General features: G+C 42.6%; 2 protein-coding genes across 2 annotated transcripts; one reads left to right on the top strand and one right to left on the bottom strand.

The window, feature by feature from the left end:
* Positions 1–2,106: 2,106 nt before the first annotated feature.
* cep126 (centrosomal protein 126) lies at positions 2,107–6,140 on the bottom strand. Its single transcript, XM_077611617.1, has 6 exons — positions 6,003–6,140; positions 4,914–5,150; positions 4,662–4,836; positions 3,006–4,107; positions 2,206–2,328; positions 2,107–2,141 (listed from the first exon to the last, which is right to left on the bottom strand). Exons 1-6 carry the CDS (start codon positions 6,101–6,103, stop codon positions 2,107–2,109), a joined length of 1,773 nt encoding a protein of 590 aa, XP_077467743.1. The 5' UTR covers positions 6,104–6,140.
* A 2,000-nt stretch (positions 6,141–8,140) lies between these two features.
* On the top strand, positions 8,141–12,697 carry trpc6b (transient receptor potential cation channel, subfamily C, member 6b). Its single transcript, XM_077611615.1, has 10 exons — positions 8,141–8,830; positions 9,537–9,701; positions 9,761–9,925; positions 10,129–10,345; positions 10,423–10,647; positions 10,742–11,006; positions 11,110–11,305; positions 11,364–11,528; positions 12,156–12,231; positions 12,308–12,697. The coding sequence occupies exons 1-10, from the start codon at positions 8,141–8,143 to the stop codon at positions 12,457–12,459; spliced, it is 2,316 nt and encodes a 771-aa protein (XP_077467741.1). The 3' UTR covers positions 12,460–12,697.
* The last annotated feature ends 102 nt before the right edge of the window (positions 12,698–12,799 follow it).

Below are 12,799 nucleotides of genomic sequence, written 5' to 3'. Positions count from 1 at the left end.
CAAATTGAGTGTGAGAAAACATGAGATGAAGGCACAAGCAGCAACTTGTAAGCAAGTGGAGACATCTTCCCCTATTTTGTGTCTTAGGTGTTGTCTTGGCTTTGGGTTTAAATGTCACGAACACTCGCCACCTTCTGTCAGCAATCCGAAGCACAAAACAAAATGTGCTTTCCGCTGCTGATGAATCACTTTCTCCAAAGTGCAATTTCCAGTTTTTAGATTGTATTCACCGCAGAAACACACACTGGAAGTGCCTTTTGTACATATTGTAATGGTGTCATCAATATGTAGGCGCCATTGACACTTTAGGTGGGCTTCCTCTTTGGGGTACAAGTCTAAACAGGCCGACAAAAGGGCAAAACCAGACATGTTGGGAGGTGGAGCAACATAAGCCCCCATAAGTGGCTGGGAAAGGTCGAACCCCCACCTTCCTGTGCACACCCATTTCGGGATCACAATTGATCACAAATGTCTACACAAATAGTCAGTGTGGTCCTGTTATTCATACATGTTCAGAATAGGACAGCTTTAAATCCAATTCTAAATAAATAAATAAAAGATTTGTCTTGATAGTAATCCAAAATATATAAGTACTCACCAAAAGCACAGTAGTCAACTTGTCACAACTCTACTGGGAGGGAAAAAAATAGAAAATAATTATTCCTGCCACATTTCAGTCGCTGCATACACTTCTGATAAATTCATTATGGTTATTATAATCTGTGATAATTTGGTCGCTGCCAACCCTTATTCCAAATGGATGGAACCTCTATTACAGTCAATGGTAATGAATTAGTTTTAAACTGCATTTTATCTATACAAAAGTAGCTCAAACTATTTCTTGCCCTGCTGCAGCCACACCAGTCTACAGCTGTCAATAAGTTAATTAATTAAAACGTTATATTAGGAATTTGGTTGACGTGTTTCCTTAGATTGAGTGTTTTAAGTGCTAATGTCAGTAACTGTGTGCCATAGAAAGAATGAGTCAAAGGCTGTCAAGTGGGAGTGTTTACATTTAGAATAATGCTTTTAAGATCATATTTTGTTGTATATTTGAGATTTCAGTTTAGCATGTGAAAGCAAGATTGTCAGAGGTAGCTAGTGTCAGAGGTCGTGATGCTATATAGGCTAGATTTACACAGGTAGGTTGAAGTAAAATTGCCTTTTTTTAAGTTCAAACAGGATTAATATTAACATATTGGCTGCCATTGATTGTGATAGCCATCCAAAATAGGTGAACGTCAATGATAGCTACTGAGTTAATGTACGGTTTTAAAAAAAAGTCCACTTGCAGTGTAACTCTAGACAAAAGGTGGAAAAAAAATAACTTCCATTGAGTGATGGCCAAAGTGTTATTGAAGATAAATCCTGATTTTGAATTCTGCTTATGTTTGCGCAGCTGGTTCTTAATTTTTCCTCCGTAAGGCACACTTGGTTTCACGGTAGCGGAAGCTGTTTCACCTGGAAGCAAAGCACTAGGTAAAGTAGTCCATCTTGCTGGGACGATCGACGCTTTGGGCCTAGTCGCGGGTCAATGCGAACCGCCTTTGCGGTGCAGCTGGCAGTTGAGTCGGTCCAAAGACTGAAAGATTTTCTGCTCCTCAAAGGAGATGGTTGTGGATGCCGGGGGTCGGCGCTGGTACTGGTGTTGGTGGGGCAGAGATGACGTCCTGTGAGGTTTGACGAGCCGGTCGTTCAACGGACTGTGGCCGTACGTATCACTCAGACGGCGTTGGGTGGCAGATTTGGCACCTGAGTTGGGAAAAAAATCATTGCGTCAGTCACTTATCAGTTTGGACTTTATTTTTTTTCTATACGGACCTTTGTTCGGGTGATTGGTGGCAAAGCCTTTGGGAGACGATCCTACTGGATTACCCGCCTTGACGCATGTAATCTGGAATAGAAATTTGTATGCTAAACTGGATAATTCAAAAAATCCACTTTGCCGCCATGCATGTGTCACCATTTTTTGTTAAGAACCCTGCTTGCCCCCTTGTGGCATATTTTGGAGCTATACTTAAAGAAAACTGGTTTTGATACCGCTCAAAGTGTTGGATCACAAAAATGAATGGGCTTTATGATGGTGTTAATGGCCCATTTAATCTTTCACAATGTTCCCTTATTCGGTTTAATTGGGATTTCTGAATGGGAAAAGGCCAGGTAGACAAAAACACAAAAATGAAAGATTAAACTGCAAGTTTGTACCCACCTTCAATATATCAGGGTTCCTTTTGTTGGTAGAAAGAGGTCGTCGGTTCTGATCCGTGCCAGATTTGTTCCCTGTGCGCCCACTGGTGGGAGGCTGAGAGCGAGGAGTGCCAGCTTTAACTGGAAAAAGGAAAAGGGAAAATGTAACATTAAAATCAAAATGTGTTTTATACGTTTTTTTTCAGTACTTTTTAAGTAGACAAACAGAAGCTTGACTTTCCATTAAAATGTCTACTCATTTGGATCTGTTTAAGACACGTGTCAAAGTGGCAGCCTGGGGGCCAAATCTGGTCCGCCGCATCATTTTGTGTGGCCCGGGAAAGTAAATCATGAGTGCCGACTTTCTGTTTTAGGATCAAATTAAAATGAAGAGTATAGATGTAAATTAAATTTCCTGATTTTCCCCCTTTTAAATCAATAATTGTAATTTTTTAATCATTTTTTTCTGTGTTTTTAGTTCAAAAATCATTTTGTAAAATCTAAAAATATATATAAAAAGCTAAAATAAACATTGTTTTAGATCTATAAAAAATTGAATATTCAGGGATTTTAATCCAGCTCTTTTAATCAATTTATTAAAACAAATCTAAATATTATATCTAAAATGGTCCGGCCCACGTGAAATCAAGTTGACGTTAAAGCGGCCCGCCAACCAACCCGAGTCTGACACCCCTGGTTAAAGACTAAACAAATCATTCAATTAAATATTAATTAAAATCTCAATTAGTATCCATTTTGGAATGGGTCACTTTTGGATCAATTTGTGTGAACCTGACTTTTTTAGATGTGAAGTGTACCTAATGAAGCGTCCACCCGTTGTCCACCAATGCCTATGAAGGCGTTGCTGACGTCCCTGCACAGTTGGTAGATCTCGTCATCTGTTGGGGTGCGGTCTAAAACTTTTTCCAATTGCGTACACCCTTTCGGTCTGCCGCCATCCCCCGGGATCATCGATTGGCTGAAAGCCGGCGAGCCTTTCCAGCTGCTCCTAGTTGTGGGTCGCACTAACGATGGCATTGAGCGGGCGTGCACGAGGCCACCGTCCCCCGTCATAAGACGTTGCGTGTCCTTGTGTGGGACGTCTTCGGGAGGTGGAGGAACAAGCTGGTGGCTGACACGAGCCCGGTCCCCGATATGGGAGCTTCTTGCGGGTGGTCCCGGCTTCTGCAACTCGCCCCGAACTCTGGCCACGGGGATCGGCGATTGGGAGAGGGCGCTGGCGGAAACAAGACACGGTCCGACTCTAGCTGGGTAATCCCCTCGTAGGTCTTGGGATACCCGACTGCTAATATCTGTCGAGGACCAGGAGCGGATGTCCCCGGCTTCACCAGACTCCTCGTCCAGCCAGCGTAGCTTCTTAGACGCGCTCTTGAAGTCGGCAGATTTGGTTCTGGCTTTGGCTAATTCGATGCTGTCGCGCACGAGGAACTGCATAGGTTTGACGGCGTTGTTGGGAAAATGCAGGGATTCTGCTGGCGTTTCACCCGGGAGACTTTTAAGGATGCCTTTCATGAATTGGACCTTGCCGGGCGCCGGTGACGGGGAGTTTGACTCTCCGGATTCTTGAAGCCGCGGGATCTTGGGGCTCGCCGTGTTGACGCGTTTGCCCGCGGCGACATCCGCCGACAACTTGTTGAGGTTGTTCAGGGAGGCGCAGATGTCCTTCTGAGTGGGCAGATTGTAGTTGAGGTCTGCGGGTAACTTGTGGATGTACGGCTTCACGGCGACAAAGGTCGGAATGGGCGCTGATGACACGAGACCTGGGTTGTTGGCGCATTTTAGGTCCTGGAGGGGTTTTTCCAAATAGTGCAAGGCAGTATTTTGGGCGGGTTCTTCGTTCTCCAGACTGTCCTGACTGGATAGGCTGTCGGACTTTGAGCAACAGGACACGTTGTCCTCCTGGAAAAGACGGAATCGATTTAGTCTCTTGGGATGTTTGATGTCTCACATATGGCAACACGATTCGTAAACATTAGGTCGATCATTCCAGGTGTACCAATCACCGCAGGGCCAAAAGACATAAATAACTTTTTGGTTGGAACTGTGCACCATAGTGCATCAATACTGTGGTAGAACACTGCTTTTGTTTGGGGGTTTAAAGTGTTAATGTTTTGGCCCTAGATCATTTCGATTAGATTTTTTAGATGAGATTTTAGATTCTTTTAAGGAACACAATTTGGTCAACATACTCAGCTTCCACACACAGCCGCACACTCCTTTGTGCAGTTATTTCGGCAGATTGGAAAGCTGCTGCGTGCTTCTCACTAGTGGACACGGGTGGAAGTGCAACCACTGTATTGTTTATTTGCAGCAAAAACACACATGTAAAACAGATTTTAAATTCAAACGAGATTTGCGCAATGCAATATCCCGATATATCACAGCATCGATTATTTTAACACCCTTATAATTCTAACTTTAACATTGGTCTAATCTTGGTGACCAGAACAAACCTGTCCACTCTCATCCTGAGGCTTCCCCTGCCTTTTCGTAAGCTCCTGCCACCTCTTGACAACAGGACTGTTCTCCCGCCGTCCCAAAAGCGCTTGCAACCCCACCGGCGGGTGGTTAGCAGGTGATTCTGACAACAGAACTGTGAGATTGGAAGCTGGGTTTCTGCCCGTTGAGCTGAAGACAAGGGAAATAACGAATTAGCTCCTAGGTACATCGGCAAGGCGGGCGAGGGTTCTCTTAGTTGGCATTACCTGTTATTGGTAGATGTTATCTTTGGGCCTCGGATTTGATTGAGCGCATCTTCCAAATTTGGATTGTCTTTGACTAAGGTCAGCCTCTCGCAATGGGCAGGCCTCTGAGATGGGTGCACGAAAGCCCTCTGGAAGTGTTCAGTGACATCTTGGATCTTCTTGCGGCGCTGTTGGAGCACTTCTTCGCGCCGACGTTGCTCCTGAAGAACCCACAGTTTCTGTTTCTCTCGCAGATCCCTGCAAGAGACGCAGACCAGAAAGCACATTAGTAGGGGGTGTGAATTGCCTCGTATCGTATCACGGTTCACAGGTTCCGACTAGATTCAATCCCGATTCCCGTTTTGAAGACTATGATTGCGATTTTTGTATTTCATCAAAATGGACATGAAAGTACATTTATATGAATTGACTTCTGAAACTTAATTCATCACTAAATTAACCATGTTTTTGGATTGTTTGAACAACAATGGCCTTCATGATAACAGTTTCTCAATTTTTACTTTTAGTTTAGACCCGATTTAGTACTAACCTGTATTCAGTACTGTATTTAGTACTAACCTATATTCAGTATATTCTGAATAGTATAAAAAAAGCACTGTGTAACAAAAAAATGTAAATGGCAGGTCAAAACATACCAACTACCACAAGGCCAAAAGATAAAAAAAAATAACTTATTCAAGTTATAAATGTGCATCACTTGCTTTTGTTTGGACATTTTAAAGAAAAAAAAATGTTCACGTGTCCCCCCAATCAAAATGAATTGGACATCTGGCACTGAAACATGAACATGTTTAAAGGCATGCAATGAAATAATGATAAAAAAATAATGAACTTTAGAATGTTATTGGTGGTTGATTTTAATTTCATTAAATTAGTGTTTATTAACATTGTAAAAACAAACCAAGAATGACAAATAATAATGACCTGAAATAGTCATATAGTAAAATTCACAAGTGCCAACTACAAAATAACTATTCTTTGTCGTGACCACTAAAAAATCACTGCCATTGACAGCAAAGGACGTCCAATTCATTCATAAATTTGATGATCATACACCAGATTCTTTTTTAATTTTTCAAGATGTCATACCTGCGCCTGCGGTTGGTTTCTTGCACACATTTGCGAGCTCGCTCTCTGTTCACCTTTTGCTCTTTAACAAGAGCTTCTCTCTCCTGTTGAAGGCTCGACATTACTCATCTCTGTTTGGGGACAACAAGCACACGTATTTGAGCCATTAAGGAGGAGGAAGAATCTCGCTAACTTGGCGAACTCGACAGAACATCCCATCAGGCAGTAGCTCTACACCTGCTTTGTAATAGTTAAGATGACGTCGTTGAATTTCTTTTAAAGAAAATAAAACTGCAGCGGAGTAGGTTTTCCCTGCGTACCTGCATCCTTGCTGTAGAGCCTTGACGTTCATTATGTCATCGTGATGTATATCATCGAGTTTGTATTGGTTAAATGTGTCCAGTAAAAAGCGAATATACATATGATAAAAGGATATGTAAAACTGTGTTCAGTATTAGCAAGTTTAGCCATTTTAGGCACAACGATCACGGTGAATTGTATTCAAAAACCCGGCCCAAAATTGATGACACTCATCGAGAAAACATCAGTTGTTTTGAATTAACCTCTCCGTTGGCGTATTCCACTAATTTAGTTGGAAAGATTCAAACACTCACCTGTTTGTATGTTTTTGGTGGAGCCATAATTCAACGAGTCAGGCAGGACGCACTTCCTTGGTGACGGTTGCTGTGCAGGTACTACAACTGTCCAGCAGAGGACGACAAATATGAAAGATCACTTGGAAGTTGTGTCAACGTCACTTTGAAATAGAAAGCATCGGTAGCTGAGCTACTGAAACATTTTTTGTATAGCTATTTCACTGCTAATGACAGTGATCCACAATCATTGGCTTGGAATGAGTAATGTTTGTCTGCCATTGACGTTGATAGACGTCCAATACAATTTGTTTGGGAACGTTCATTCGCCACTCCTTGTCATATTTTCTGGAACTGTAATACGAATGCTTAAACTGTGCATGACCTTAGAATGTTTCAAAACTATTCTAAATATTCTATTCAATTAAAATACAAAACTAACTAATTAAATAAAAAAACTTGGGCGTACTATGGAATTGTATTTTTTAATGTGGGTTATTATGATAATAACCTGGATGGTGTTAAAAGTTTGACAATTACTACTATTTTATTATTTGGAAAAATCTGGTTGTTATCAACCTGGGACATTTTTTTTAAGAACAGCGCTTATGAACTTGTTGGCTGCCAATAACGGCAATAAATGCCAGAATGTGATCTTAAAAAAACACCAACTGCGCAGGGCACATCCCAAGTATGACCTCACACAAAATTGCGTGTGGTAACCACAACCTCTTGGTCAGTTCAGCACTCCCTCGTAGGAAAGCAAGAGACTGACAGGATGCCAATAAAGACAAAAACTTTCCTGTGATAAGACTTGATGGAGAATTGAAGGACAGATTTGCTTTTTTTCAGGTGAGTGAAAAACCAAAGTAGGATGATTTTGTTTTCTTATTGTCAATCAAAAGCTAGCGTCTTTGTTGGTCAGTTGTAGTTAATTTTGTGTGATTTGAGTGCACATCCATTCATATCAATCGGGCATGAGCTAATCCTTCCCAACAATGTTTACAATGGAATGAAAGGACAAGTCTCGCTTTATTGGGATCTATATATATGTATATATATATTATTGAAATGGAATCACCGATTAGAAACCTAGATTTATTCTGAACAAGGATTCACTTTGACACAATGGCTCCAACAAACACTAAGTGCTTATCTTGAGAGACCCTGCATATAAATATGTTAAATGTAGCTCATAATAAATGTATAAAATGCCGTTTGTCACAAGGAGTGTCCTTACCAGGTGCAACCTGTCAGGAAAGCAGATGATCCGCCCGTGGGTGGTGTTCTTCATGGGGAGAGAATAATGAGTAAGCTCCACAGAATTGTCACTTCTAGGAAGCTCTCTGCAGGGTAAATGGACAGTTGAGTTAATGAAAATAAATGTGACCATAGAATGACCTGGATGAGCCAACAAACCAGCTGGGAAATATAACTCAGATTCCAAACCAATTGCGATCATAAAGTCTTACACTTGGTATTTAAAGGAGAATTCAATGGGACATCATATTTTTAAATGGTGGATTGATTATTTTCAGGTAACCGAACAAATCTCGCATGATCAAAATGGATTTATTGTGTGAGGCTGTCTCCAGCCTCTCACTGACTGAAGAAGCCTTCCTAGAGGCCGTTAAGTGCGGCGACATTCTCGAGGCGCAGCGTCTGCTAGCCCGCCTGCCAGATCTCGATGTCAACACCATCAACTTCACGGGCCGGACCGCTCTGCAGTTGGCAGTGTCCAATGAGAATTTGGAGATCACCAAGTTGCTCCTGCAGCGGAAAGAGCTGACCAGGGTGGGGGACGCGTTGCTTTTAGCCATTCGTAAAGGATACGCACGCATCGCGGAAGCCATCTTGAGCCATCAGGCTTTTTCAGATGTTCGGGGGTTGAACTCACGACCCAGTCAGGTGGACGTACGTCGAGACCTCTTCGCGTACGACGACAATGGCAGCCTTTTGTCTCAGGAGATTGCACCCGTCATCCTGGCTTCGCAGCTCCACGACTATGAGATACTGCACTTGCTTCTCGCCAGGGGGGCCCGTATCCAGCGGCCACATGACTACTTTTGCCAGTGCGACGACTGTACGCTGCAGCAGGCCGAGGACTCCCTCAGACACTCGCAGTCCCGCATTGACGCCTACAAAGGTCTCGCCAGTCCGGCTTACCTGTCGCTTTCCAACAAAGACCCCGTGATGGCGGCGCTGGAGTTGAGCAATGAGTTGGCGGTTTTGGCCAGCACTGAGAAAGAGTTGAAGGTAAAATGCAAGATTTTTTAAGAGGGCAGTAGCTTAGTCTTTAAGAACTTCAGTGTGGCGTTAGGACTAGATTGTTTGAGATCCTGCAGACCAGGGGTGTCAGACTCGGGTTGGTTCGTGGGCCGCGTTAACGTCAACTCAATTTCATGTGGGCCGGACAATTTTAGATATAATATATAGATTTTTTAAATAAATGGATTAAAAGAACTGTATTAAAAGCCCTGAATATTCCGTTTTTTATAGATCTAAAACAATGTTTATTTTAGCTTTTTTTAAAATATATTTTTAGATTTTACAAAATGATTTTTGAACTAAAAACACAGAAAAAAATGATTTAAAAAATTACAATTACTGATTTAAAAGGGGGAAAATCAGGAAATTTAATATACAGCTATACTTTTCATTTTAATTTGATCCTAAAACAGAAAGTTGGCACTCATGATTTCTCTTCTTTCCCGGGCCACACAAAATGATGCGGCGGGCCAGATTTGGCCCCCGGTCTGCCACTTTGACACATGTGCTGTAGACAAAACTCAGTTACCCCATGCAATTTGAGCCGCCAATAGCCAGAATCCACCTGAAAGGAAATATGTCCAATGGTTTAAAAATGCACGGTCATTACGAACCAGTTAAAACTGACTGCCAGTGAGATTTCAATATGAAACCAATGCGCTGTACTGACCTGTATTTCATTTTTCCCCACCAGAACGACTATAAGAAACTGTCCATCCAGTGCAAAGACTTCATGGTGGGCCTACTGGACTTGTGTCAGAACACAGAAGAAGTGGAGGCAGTTTTGCATGGTGACATGACAGATGACGTGCAAAGTTTTGCTAGGTTAAAATTTGCCATCAAATATGAGGTTAAGAAGGTGAGTCTTTCACAAAAGCGAGACTTAGTACACAAAACTTAGTAATACCTGTGTGCCAGTTTGTAGCTCACCCCAACTGCCAGCAACAGCTGCTCTCCAACTGGTACCAGGATGTGTATGGACTTGGTCAGCGGACCACACTTTTTAAGGTCCTCCTGGTACTTGGGGTTGCAGCCGGCCTGCCTGTTCTGGCTCTCGTGTCCTGGATTGCACCATCCAGTAAGGTTAGGAGGAACTAGAAAATTAATGTTGGTCTGGAAAAATCTCATTTGGTGTTGAAGGGGAGGAACATTTTTTGAAAATGAACATGCATGGAACTTTAAGGACTGCAGGGTCAATAGGTCAATTAAAAAACTGAGTTCCTTTAGAGTCCAATATTTAGCTCTGGATTTTACACGTCTAACTGTTTGACCTGTTTACCCGTCAGCTAGGGAAGCTGATGTTCAGACCGTTCCTAAAGTTTGTGGCTCACGCTGCCTCCTTTGTGACGTTCCTGTGCCTGCTGGTTTTAAATGCTGCCGATCGCTTCAACGGACCGCCGTTCCTGCCTAACGTAACAGTCCAAGATGGTTCCTCGCAGCTCTTCCGGATGAAAACCACTCCTTTCACCTGGATAGAGATTTTCATCATGTCTTGGATTCTAGGTTAGGTTTGACCTAATTAACCTATTTACCGATCTTGAATGCTATTGTGGTTCAACGTCGTTCTTCTGTATCTCCAGGGAAGACATGGGAAGAATGCAACAACATTTGGTTGCAGGATATCAGAGAATACATTTCAGAACCATGGAACCTTCTGGATTTCAACATTTTGGCCATATTCATCAGCTCATTCAGTGCACGGTTGATGGCCTTCTGGCACGTGTATGCCGCTCAGCGTTATGTGGATGAGCACCACGCCAACCTGTCCAGCTCACTGCCGTCAGAGATTCAGTACTTTCAACTCGGTAAGTGGCGGAGCTTCAGTTTTTTTGTCATCTCCACAGGTTTCATAAATTGCAGATCTTTCTGTATCACTGCACAATTAATTTTCCATTTCAGCTAGAGTCCAATGGCTACCGTCAGATCCGCAGCTAATTTCCGAGGGCCTGTACGCCGTCGCGGTGGTGCTGAGTTTCTGCCGTGTGGCCTACGTCCTGCCTGCCAACGAGAGCTTCGGCCCGTTGCAGATCTCGCTCGGCAGGACAGTGAAGGACATCTTCAAGTTCCTGGTGATTTTCATCACCGTCTTTGTGGCGTTCATGGTGGGGATGTTCAACTTGTACTCGTACTATCTTGGAGCCAAGCACAATAATGCCTTTACCACGTGAGTCCCAGTTCAGACCATTTACTTTTTTGTCACACAATCATCTGAAAATTAAGCACTTAAGTAAAGTAGTATTAGTATCTGATCAATATGTTTATCAAAGGCTAGAGGAAAGCTTCAAAACACTCTTCTGGGCCATTTTTGGCCTGTCGGAAGTGAATTCGGTGGTGATTGACGTTGACCACAAATTCATTGAAAACATCGGCTACGTCTTGTACGGTGTCTACAATGTCATCATGGTGATAGTCTTGCTCAACATGCTCATCGCCATGTTCAACAGCTCCTTTCGGGAAATCGAGGTACACTTTGTCGCCAAAATATGCGGAGCGTTGGCGAGCACGGTCGCGTCTCGCACAGGGTGACGCTGACGTGGAGTGGAAGTTCGCTCGGGCCAAACTTTGGTTCACCTACTTTGAGCAGAGCAACTCGCTGCCCGTGCCCTTCAACCTGCTCCCGAGTCTTGGCCCGGTGGCCGCAATCCTGCGGGTACTGACAACATGTGACCAAACGGAACGAAACGAGGTAAGGGAACAAAATTGAGTTGTTATTATTTTGGAATTTTTGACCTCAAAACCCAATTTTGCCTCATCATCTGCTGTCTTTGGTTTTAGTTGCGTCAACAGGACTCCAGGGCGGATGCATGGGATTTTCCAACACCCTATCAAGTAAACAATCTAAATATATAACAGGGATAATTGTCATTTCATAACTTGGATCCTTCTTGTATCTTGAAACAAAAGTTTTCCTATCGATGCTTTTCGTAACCTGAATATTTCATATGTAGAAGCATTCATAAGTAGAGGTACCACTATATAGTCAATTATTGGTTTCATATAAACATAATTGTCTAATTTGCCTTGATTTCAACCTGGAAAACATTGGAATTTTAAATGAGGATTTACTGCAAAATATTTTTATATTCAACATTGACATAAACAATTTTCCAAGCTCCCTTACTAGGTCGGCCTCGACTCATATGGCACGTTGATCTATTTTTCCATTAAAAACCCTCAGAACAGATTTCCAAAATGCCCCGGTAAACTCATTATGTCATCTCCAATGACTTTTCACGGTTTCCCCTCAAACCTGAGGACTTTTTGTTCACTGACGTCTCATTTTAAATGACTCAGCTCCGTTTCTAATTTCCAGAAGATCATGAACCGCCTCGTCAAGAGACACATCCTGCGAGCACAGCGGGACAAAGAAAACCACGAGGTGAACGAAGGTGACTGGCTCACACGCAGGTGCAGACACACAGAGATGCGCATCATGTTCTGTGGATAAAACATGTTGTGCTGCAGGTGAATGGAACGAGATAAAGAGGGACATCTCCAGCCTGCGTTACGAACTGCTGGGGAGAAACCAACGGGAAGTGAAAAGCCTGGCTGAGCTCATTGGGCAGTTGAGCCAAGTGACACAAGGAAAACATGGGAAATCAAGATTTGTAGATTAGGTTATGGTTCAAAATAGCCAACAATTGCATATTATAACCTCACACAAAGCAAAAGGTCAAAGGCAGACAATGTAACATTCGTTCCAAATAACATTAAGTTGTTTCTTGATGCAAATAACTCTTTTTTTATTCATACTTTGAGTAATTCTAAAATAACAATTCGTTTTTATTTTGAAGTTGTCATATTCATTACTATTGCTATTAATCAGAGTAAATGTCTCAAAGAGCTTCAGCCACCGTTGACTAACAATTACAACATCCAAAAAATCTAAGGACCACAAGGCAAAGTGTCTTATCAAAATAAACCACACGAAGGCGCTACCGGGCCCACCACTTTACT

The sequence above is a fragment of the Stigmatopora argus genome, chromosome 10 (assembly GCF_051989625.1).
Source record: "Stigmatopora argus isolate UIUO_Sarg chromosome 10, RoL_Sarg_1.0, whole genome shotgun sequence".
NCBI lineage: Eukaryota > Metazoa > Chordata > Actinopteri > Syngnathiformes > Syngnathidae > Stigmatopora > Stigmatopora argus.
Note: the sequence above shows the minus strand (reverse complement) of the source record. Positions and strands in the feature narration are given on the sequence as shown.